The sequence below is a fragment of the Galeopterus variegatus genome, unplaced genomic scaffold (genome assembly GCF_000696425.1).
Source record: "Galeopterus variegatus unplaced genomic scaffold, G_variegatus-3.0.2 Scaffold23833, whole genome shotgun sequence".
NCBI classification, from domain to species: Eukaryota; Metazoa; Chordata; class Mammalia; order Dermoptera; family Cynocephalidae; genus Galeopterus; species Galeopterus variegatus.
In genome coordinates, this window is record NW_007749944.1 from 1 (window position 1) to 10,458 (window position 10,458).

A 10,458-nucleotide genomic window follows, 5' to 3' on the forward strand; every position below is an offset into this window, starting at 1 on the left:
ATTAAAGAGAAGTTCAAATTTGTCATAGTTCACCAAAAAATTAATTCCAATTTGCTTAGTTTAAAAAAAAAAAGGCTAATTTAGGCCACGCAGCATTTATAGCAGTACAGAACACTGTCCTAAATTCAAATTATAAAAAAAAAAAAAAAGCAAAACTCCAGCAGTGCTGGGAATGACTAGATTTCAGTTGAGCAGAGCAAGTGCCAGCTATCTTCAATGGTTGTGTCCTTCCCCCCACCCTCAAGGTGCCAATCCTTTCTTTTATCAGTAAGTCCTTCCTTTTGCCCACCTTTGGTATCTTTCCCATTTCCTATCATCTAGCCCACCAAGTACACAAAGAATAACTGCTTATTTTACTTCTTTAAAACACACAATTTTATCAGACTACAATTAGGTGAGGTTTTGCAGATACAAAAAGTGTACGTATAGTTTAAGCAATCGTTTTACTGACAAAAACAGACAAAGAGGCAGTTCTAGGCTTGAAGTAGCTGGTTCGGATATATCAAGGCACCAGGACATCTGGGAAACCCAAATGGAGTTTCCACTTCCCACCCCCTGCCCACCCCCTGCCTCTAATCCCCAGTTACCACAGCAGTGTACTATTAAAAATAGTACTACCCACCTCCTATTCCCTCTCCAGATACACCAGTCTCTCCTACCCACATCTTGTGAGGTTGTATCCACTCTCTCTTAACTCCTGCCCCTGGACCACCTCGCTCCCACATTTCAACCTAATGGCACCCACCAATCCACCCTCATTCAAATGTATGACTCTTTTCCTTGATTGTTCAGAGGCGCTGAAGGAAAATATAAACAAGATCCACTTACCAATCCACTTATCTGTTTTGGACCAGGAAAGATCATCCTTGGTGCTGTCATAGTAGCCAATCTTCTTATAGCTGCCACCTGGACAAATGACAACAGGAGCAACCACGGGTGGCTGAAGAGATGATCCCAGGCATTTTCAGCTGCCCACCTCCCTAAAGCTGCCTTCCATGGTTGCATCTGATTTTACACCTTCATCTGAGCCCCTAAAGGATGCCTGGAAAAAACTAGGGGTCACTTGAATCAGTGACTTGTCTTAAAAGCAATATAAGGTGGTTCCCAAGGCAACTCAAATAAATAAGAATATCTTGAATGTTTAAACCTCTTCCGTGAGGAAGGCTCCACATGTCTGCCACCTATTTCACTGCCTCACACCTCTCTTGGTGAGATGTCTCTCACTTTGATTCTGGCTTCTAAAGCTTTTCAAACATATTTCTTCATATCCTCCCTCTCATGATGGACAGAATCACAGGATCTATTTTCCCAGTGGCTTTCATTTTAATTTTAGAAATTCCTTTTCCGTTGGTTGGGTTCTGGTTCCTTGGATACATTACATCTGCCTCTTAAAGAGCCACTAAGTGAAATTCAATCACTCCAAAGATTTTTGTTCTAGAACTGTCCCAGTTACCATAACTTTTCCTTCAAAAGCCAATTCACATGCCTTTCACCATGGCTGAAGTCCATTCCCTCTTGTCCTGAATACAAAAATGAGCTAATAGGAAGTGGGAGGTGGGGAGAAGGGAAGAAAGAAACTTTTCACAGGAGGCCAAGAAATGGGTCTCTTGGCCATGACATAAGAGGCTGAGAAGAGGGTGGAGTTAAAAAATAATTCATAGAAATGTTGCAAATACGCAAGTGTGCTAAGTTATAAGATTTAAGAAAACATAATCCAGAAAAGCTAAACTATACATACTACAGATAAATTAGGAATGATAGTTTACATTGCAAGGAAATTCAATGAATTCCCTTTAAAAAATAGAAGATTTCTTAGATTCAGCTTTCCTTGAGTCTCTGAGTATGCACTGACAAGTCATTAACCCCTCAACCCAAGCCAATGAAGGAAAATTTCTGAAATTAAAATGGAAGCCAATGGGAAAGAGAAGGGCTATTTTTAAATTGCATGCTCCTTTTCAAGAACACAACCACTGCAAATCAGACAGACCCACCCATATTTAAGCTTTTTATTATTTAAAGGCTTGATGAACACAGTTAAAAGAGAAAGGCAGGAGGAGAGAAGCACCAAGGCAATCTTTGATGTCTCCAGTGTTCTCTTCCCGGGTGCCCTCCTGCCCCTGTGCTCACCCTGTAGCTGCTCGATGAGCGTCCATGCCATTCGAGAGCCGCTGGCATCAAACACCACATGGCCCTGGGGAGAGAAACATGGAGAGGAAGATAAAGGGGACAAAAGCAGGAGCAAAAAGAGAACATCAGGAACTCATCCTTCTGTTTTTGATGTATTTGAGCTTCTGAATGAATGCTATTTATGGTATTTGCCTGTATATAGGACATACCCCAGATGCCCATACCCTAGATTTTAGCAACATTATTCTTTTGAGAAGAAGCTTCACCCATGAGATTTGAATGGGAAAAATCCCCAGACAGAGCACCTGGAGACATGACTTCTGCCTGTGTGGCCTGAGCCAGTCACCAAATCCCTCTGGTCACTAATTTTCTCACTTTAAAAGGAATAAGGAGATGATCTTTCAGACTGTTTCCTCTTTTAAAATCCTACAGTTCTTATCTGATTCATAAATACCTAGACTGATTTGAAAAGAAATGAAAAAAGAGGTTAAAAAAAATGGACTACGCCATGTTGTTCCTTCCAGTCTTTTGTGGGCTCTTCTGGTCTGGGGATCCCTGCTGCCCTGGTCTGAGGCCGATTATTGCAGAGAAATGACTGAGAAAGATGAAGAAGGCATGATTCTAGGAGAGGGACCTCTGAGGGGGTCTCTCAATGGGAGGACAGGGTAGTGTGAAAGAATTTGCCATAACTCACGGAGACACCCTCAAAGGATGAGGAGTTCATTGCCCGGTAGATTTGGTCAGTGATGGTCTGGTTGTTGTAGTTGAAGTCCTCCAGGCGCACACCGGAACGGCCACCCCCTCCAGATGTCTTGTTTAGGGCTAATGCCAAGGCCCAGATGGCATCGTAGGCCAGTGGTGCCTCCTGAAAGCCTCCTGTCTCCTCGGGGTGTCTTTTTAGTCGTTTGGTAAGTTTCTCCACAAATTCCTGGGATGTCTGAGGAGGGGAAAAACATGAGAAAAGGACTGGAATGTGTGTGGATGCAGGGGGAAGGTGGACCCAATTCTGGCTCAAACACTTCAACCGTGGATGGATGGTTTGTATTCATGTTGCCAGATTGAGCATATGTACATTCAAAATCTTTAACTATACCCATGTGTCTGTCTTAGATCGGAAGCTACTAGACTAGAGCAGAGATTAGCTGGGTCCAGCGGTCTTAGCGCATACAGCTGCTAGCTCAGAACTACAAACAGAAGTCTGAATAAACACCCTGGAGAATGAATGGCAAATGGCAGAAAGTAGAGGCAGAGCAACGAGACACATATATTCCAATGAAGAGACGCAACGCTGATGTTTTCTCATCCTTCAGATTTTCCCAATAGAGTTGGCCTGGAATCTAATGGCTCCACCAAATCTAGAAGATCCTAGAAAAGGTGATTCCACAGGCTTTCCCACTCTGCCTGTCAACCAGGAAGATTTTCCTTTAGTGCTAACTTCTTGCCATCTTTTTTTTCCCTATAATTTATTTTATTTTAAAATGATAAATTATTTTATTTTGTTTTTCTTCTTTCAATTTTAAAAAAAAAATTTATTTATATATATATTTATGGGGTACAGAATTGACTATCAGTATTTGCGTACAGTATGTGATGATCAAATCAATATTATTAGCATGTTCATCATTACAAATCATAATTTCTTTTTGTGTCTCTTACCCAATTACTTCCTATCAGCCTCCTCCTCCTCCTCTCCCACCTCTAATAATTATAGGTCTGTTCTCTCCTGAAAGTTCAACGTTTTATTATGGTCTTTCTTTTTTGTTTGTTGTTTAGCTCCCACTTATGAGTAAGGACATGTGGTATTTCTCTTTGTGTGCCTGGATTACTTCACTTAACATAATTTTCTCCAAGCTCACTATGTGTCAGGTACTTTTCTAAAGTACATATATCAACTTATTTAATCCTCAGACAATCCAGTGATGCAGTTAATATTATTTTCCCCATTTACAGATTTAAAAACTGAGGCACAGAAAAGTTATGTAACTTGCTTAAAGTTATACTACCAGCGAGTGACTGAGCTGGGATTCAAACCCAGGCAGTCTGGCCCTAAAGTCCATACCCTTACCAACTACCCTATACTGCATCTGTACACTGAAATGCCTCTCTCCAAGAGCACCTGCTCACAGACAGCAGCCAGGCTGAGACTTTCTGAGTAATCCTTTGGCTTACAGGTCTATCCAACCATCAGTTCAAAGTAAATACTGCAGCAGAAAATCACCCAGATAGGATGGGATTAATCTGTTCAGCATGATGCCATCCCCTGATCACACTCTCTGCTTGCTCCAGGTCACTCACTACCACTAACACGGCTGGCCATTGGGGGCACCACTTGCTCCCCTCCTCCCCCCACCCCACCCCACCATGACTGAAGTTATGAAAAAACAATCTTTCCCCCTTTAGTCAACAAAGATATGGCTATAAATTTTCAAAGAGAAATTTTACTATGCAGCTTAAGGAAAACTGAACAACAGTAAAAATTTCACAATCCATAGAAATTAGTGAATTAACCAAGCACAAATTTATGATTCTAATTTTTTTAACAGCTCTGTCTGGCTATCTCTATATGTGAGAATTGATGCTTGGCAGTGACCTAAATGTGTTTCCAGAGGTAGTTTTTAAGTCTGTATCGTACCCAGATCTGATGGGCTCTCTACCCCAATCAGGATTTACTCACAGTCTTATCTCTAGGTATGCCACCTCCACAATCCCGTTTAGCCCATAGCTATATTTCTTCAAAACCATTCTAACTCATTCTCCATTTCTATGTATGGCCCCTAAAGATTCTTTCTCTAAACCAGGATTTATCAATCTTTGCACTATTGACATTTTGGGCAGGATAGCTCTTTATTGTTAAGGGCTGTCCTGTGTATCACAGAACATTTAGAAGCACGTTTAGTCTCTACCCATGAGGATACCAGGAGCATCTGTCCCTCCCCCTAATCCCCACCCTCAGTTGTGACAACCAAAATTGTCTCCAGACATTGCAATCTCTGGTTGAAAACCACTGCCCTAACTAATAGTTCGCAAAGTGTCATCCCCAGACCAGTAGCATCAATATCCCCAGAAACTTGCTAGAAATGTAAATTCTCAGCCTACCCCAGGTCTACTGAATCAGAACTTCCAGGGAAGGTCCCAGTAATCTGTGTGCTAACTAACTTTCCATGTGGTTCTGATGGAAGCTAAAGTTTGAGAACTTCTAGTCAACACTTAAGTCCATCCTTGTGGAGTTAAGGCAACTCTGTTTCTTTTCTAAGTTTCCATGGCTCTGGACCCCTAGTCCAGTCCTTCCTTCTGATCCACTCTTTTGATGCTGTGTGATTCATCTATAATCTCTTCCCTAGTCAGTTGTTAAGGCTGCTTCTGTCCTCTATTAGAAAATCTTGGCTTCTCCACCTGGCATTTTAAGCCGGTGGCACTAGGAGCCCTATGGCCTAAACGGCAAGCATCATCTTTCTCTAGAGAACAAGAACCAGAAAGAGCACCATCAACTCAACCTGCGCCAAAGCCCAGGTGTCCCTCTACATCCCTAACCAATCCCCTGCTTGTGACCAGGCTACTCCACCTTTCTATTATGGGACAAAAGCCATGATTGGCATGTCCTGGGCACCAACAAGCCTTTCCAGCTTTGGTAACCAGCTCCACCACTTCCCCAGCTGCTTGAGGATGACTCACCTCTCAGGTACTCCACAGGTAAGTGACCTTCCAGAATTTTTTCATTATATTTTTCAACTAAGATACCTTAAACATAGAGTCATCTTAGAATGTCCCAGGACAGAGTCTATGGTCAGAGTCCACATGGCAACTGACCCTTCATCACAATCCACTGCCAGAACCAATTTCCTGAATCTTATATCTCCCTTGCTCAGAAACTGCCATCAGCTAAACAGTGTTAGCAGATGAAAGTACAAACTTTTTAGTCAGGATTCATGGTTTTCCATGGAAAGTAAGGAGGCACACGGTTTAGAGTTAGATTTAACTAGGATTCAATTCCAGCTGGACCACTCAGTAGCTGCATGACCTGGGACAAGTCACTAAACCTCTCTGAGCCTCAATTTCCTGGTTGTAAAATGTAAATGATAAATCTGCATCAGAGTACTGCTGTGAGGATCACTGAAATCATGTATCTAAGCTCCTGGTTTACCACATAAAAGCAACTGTCACTAAAACTTTTTTCAATAAGCTATTTGGGGGCTTTACAACCATTAACTCATGCCTAGCATGCTCTCCAAAGCAGGCATTCCAGACCTGGGGGCTGCACTTGGTATAATAAGCAGACACATAGGTTATTCTAAAAAGCTCACCCAAGATATCTGTACTGTAGGATGTAGCACTGAGCAGGAAAGGAACCTCTTCTCCCCACACCCACACTCCCTTGTGCCGCTCACCTTCAGGGCTGTCCCAGTCCTCCCCAATCAGAGAATGTGCCTTCTAGCTCCAAGTCTGTCACTAACCAGCTATGTGAAGCTAAATGATGTCAAAAGTCTCTTTTACATCTAAAATTCTAAAAAAAGAATCCTTAAAAAAGGCATCAGGATCCAAGCTAATTGCATATCAATCATGAGTGAATATTAAGCAAGTCTGAAGAACTAAGGTAAGTCTCCAGGTGTGCTTGCACATACAAGCATCCACGTGACCATTAACGTCTCTCCCTCATTTGACTTCTCACCAACTGCTCCTTGTTTCCATGGTAACAGCCCTTCCACTCATCAAGGGCCTACTGAACATACCACTCTATCATTTCTCTCTTTGTCCTGCCCAAAGAAGTCACAGCAGAGGTAGAAGCCACAGGAAACATGATGCAAACAAGTTCAGGGTGGACACAGGCCCCTTCCCCTCCTGTATGTCCAAATGCCACACCCTCTCCCCTCCCCCACAAGGCTCCCTTGGTCCCCTCGTCCTCCCGTGTGCAAGCCTCTATGTCCCCACACTCTCACCATGTTGGAGATGCTGCGGGTGTTGGCAGGATTCAGCATGACAATCTCAGTGGTGATGTGGCCCTCCACCGCCTCAGTCATCTCGTCCACTGTGCAGTTGATGGACGGGTCATAGGTCTTGAACCAGTTGTCGGCATACCACCCAATAAGGAACCAGACATACTTCTTCCCAAAGAGACGCTCCTTATACACCTGAATGCAGAGAAGGAGGGCTGGGACTTGTTTGGGTTTTTTATCTCATCTTACTTGACACTATTCAGCCTCTTGGGAATCAGAGAAAAGCAGCAGAATTTAAAAGAGAAATGTACAAGTCTCAGGACGGGTAGGAAAGGCTCAAACAACTCCTTCTTCTAAGTTCCTCTCAGTCCATCTATTTCTGAGTGGCCTTTTCCAGCCAGTCAGGAAGGATGGGATTCATGGGCTCCTCAGGAAATGAAAAGTGATAGGAAAATGAGATCTGGAGAAAGTATCGTGCACACACACACACACACACACACACACGCACACACACGCACACAGACAAGGGATGGAGTCAGAGCCACCAGATAGGAACGCCATATTAACAATCACCTCAGATCACTTGCTATCAACTTGAGCAGAGCTGCAGAGAGGAGACCCCAGGAGAAAACCAAGGCAGAGAACCCACCCAGTCCCCACCCCCTTCAGATTCCAACTCCACCTCACAAAAAACTTTCCGGGCTTCAGTCTCATAGAAAAGTCCCACGATGATTCGGGCATCCTGGCGCTACAGAATGGAAAAAGAAACAGAGCTCCTGAAGGCCACCTGGAAACACCTGAGGGGCTAAGCCGGGGGGCTTTTGTGGCTTTGATTTCCCATCCCAAAGTGCTTAGTGCAGGGTGATGTTCAATGAGTAGTGGATAAATGTCAACTGGAAGATGGAGCTAAACTTCCCCAGGAGATGCTACTGACTCACAGGATCAAGCCTGCACCCACCTGACTCTCCTCTCCAACCAACCACTGTTCCCTCCACCCCCAGCCTGCCCGGTCCCTCTGCAGGCTGAGCCCACCACTCCCAACCATCCTACCTTAAGGTTTTTGACGGGTACAGCTGGATCTGAAAAGAAACTCTGACGGAAAGTAATCTCGATTCCAGCCTCCTTCACTCGTTCCTCTAGGTCATCCAGAGTCTTGGGTGGGAATGAGAAACAAATAGGAAAAATGTGCAGCACACGATGGAGTAAGGATCAGAGGTGCTAACTGGGGATTGCATCCTCAGAGCAAAGGAGCAGCTGTTCTGAACCATCCCTCAACATCTCCCGTCCCCAAGCTGGGGAGAGTTTAAAGCAAAGCATCTGGGCCGGCCCAGTGGCGTGCGCCACTTGGGAGCGCGGCAGCGCTCCCACCGAGGGTTCGGATCCCATGTGGAGACCGGTTCCCACTCACTGGCTGAGCGCGGTGCGGGCGCAACACCGAGGGTTGCGATCCCGTTACTGGTCAGTAAAAAAGACAAAAAGGAAAAAAAAAAAAAGCAAAGCATCTGAAATCTTAGGATATGGCTTCCAAGTGGGAAGCTGCAGGGTGAGCCCCTCCTGAGGGTCTGTGTCTGGGAAAGCCACCCCATTCACCCCTCTCCTACCAATGACTGCAGAAATGGGGGAAAGGAAAACAGAGAAAATAGGAAAAGACAAGGCAAAGTCTAGTATGATAGGATGATGTCAACCTCACGAGGCAAGTTGTCAGACAGACAAAAGGATAAGAGAAGAACGGCCTGAATCACTGAGAGAAAGTGGGGGGGGGGAGGATTTAAGGGCCACATAATATAAGAGTGGATAGAGGACCCAACGGGTAGAACAAAAGGGAGGAAGCAGACCACCTTCTTCAATGGACAGCCACATATTTCCTCTCTGCCTCCATAAATCTCCTTCTCCCCCTCCAGTCTCTCCTTGTCCATCAGCATCTCTCTCAGCATCAACTACCAGACCCATTACTTGTCTGTCTGCCTCTCTTTCCCCTCTGCCTGCCTGTCCCCTCTCTCTGCTCTCCCTCTTTCTCTCCCTTCCCCCACCTTTCTCTTTCACTTTCTCTCCTTTCCCTCTCTGCCCCCATATCCAGGAGCTCCAATCCCCTCTGTTCCCATTCACACCCACCCACCACCCCCCTGAAGCACCTCTGGAATCTGCTACCTTTCTGGGTTCCTATTTCATATCCCCACTCTTTTCTTGCCTCAACTTTGGATTGAACCTTCTTTAACAGAACTGAGTCATTTTGGTCTATCTGTCTGGGGAACAAAATATCAAAAGGGAAAAAAAAAAATCATAAAATCAAAAAGATGGAGAGGATTCCAAAAACTTAACTCATTCATTCCCCTGGCTACAGAAAGAACATGCACTTAACCCATTTGGAATGTGTTTTCTTTTGACAAAGAATCAAAATCCCGCCCCCCACCGCACCACCCCTGCCCAGAATAAATCCTGGGTCACATCTCTCTCTACAGGAGCTTAAACAGTTGCACCCTTTGCCCTATACCCAGTCTCTCCTCACCGAAGTGAAGACCTCAGTGGTCTGCTGGATGGTGGCAATCTTCTTCCAGCCCCACTTTTCAAAGAGTTTCACACGGGTAGGGTTGTGGAGTGTGGCTGATGGATGTGTTCGGAAGAACGTTGGAAAACGCTGCCGGTTTGACAGGGCTGGAGAGCTGGAGCCGTAGGAAAGCTAAGAGGAAAGGGGTTAGGTAAGTGGATCCACTAAGCGTGGCCAAGAGTTCCATTAACCCTCTCCCTACCTCGGGGTTTCTCTCCCCCACTCTCTCCAAACCTTCCCACCTATGCCCTAGGAAAAGTGATTCTCAAAGACTCACACACCCCCTCACAATCAAGATGTTCTTTCACTGATCTCACTTCAGCTCCTTCTGAAGAACGAGGTCAGCTGCAGCACTGTCAGGCCCCTGTTGCTAGGAGGCCACTAGCTCGGGTCTGCAGAGGACTCTCAATCTTGGAAGTGGGTCCTCCACTGTCCTCTTAAATACAAACCCGCAATCTCCCCCTCCCCGCCCCCGCTTTAGTACAGCCCAAAGGGGACTGACCCCCTTCTGGCTCCCAGCCCTGCTTACCACAATGAGGTTCCACATCCTCGCAGCCTCAGCCACAAGCGTGGAGACGGAGCTGCAGCCAGGCATAAGGATGATCTTGATAGGGTCGTTGTAGAGCAGCTCATACAGGTACTTGGTAGCTTGGCCTGGGTCACACTGAATGGGGGGTGGGGAATGAGGGCAGACTCTCTTAAGCACCCCCTCCCTGCAACTCTTACTCTTTTATCTTTTTTGGACAAACACATCCTTTCTCAATTACTCATGTTCATCATTGTTACCATTTTCTTCTTCCTGTCAAATTCCTTGTCTCCTCTTTCATTAAACTCCCTTCTCTGTCTTCCATCTGG

General features: G+C 45.1%; 1 protein-coding gene across 1 annotated transcript; it reads right to left on the bottom strand.

Moving 5' to 3' along the window:
- Window positions 1–9: 9 nt before the first annotated feature.
- Window positions 10–10,330, bottom strand: LOC103583522 (gamma-aminobutyric acid type B receptor subunit 1-like; the record flags this gene model as incomplete). The annotated part of the gene is made up of 8 exons (XM_008564817.1): window positions 10–906; window positions 2,128–2,191; window positions 2,822–3,064; window positions 7,062–7,253; window positions 7,741–7,806; window positions 8,109–8,210; window positions 9,565–9,735; window positions 10,133–10,330. Coding segments are annotated over 8 exons (1,287 nt in total), but the record flags the coding sequence as incomplete, so codon positions are not given.
- Window positions 10,331–10,458: the final 128 nt, after the last annotated feature.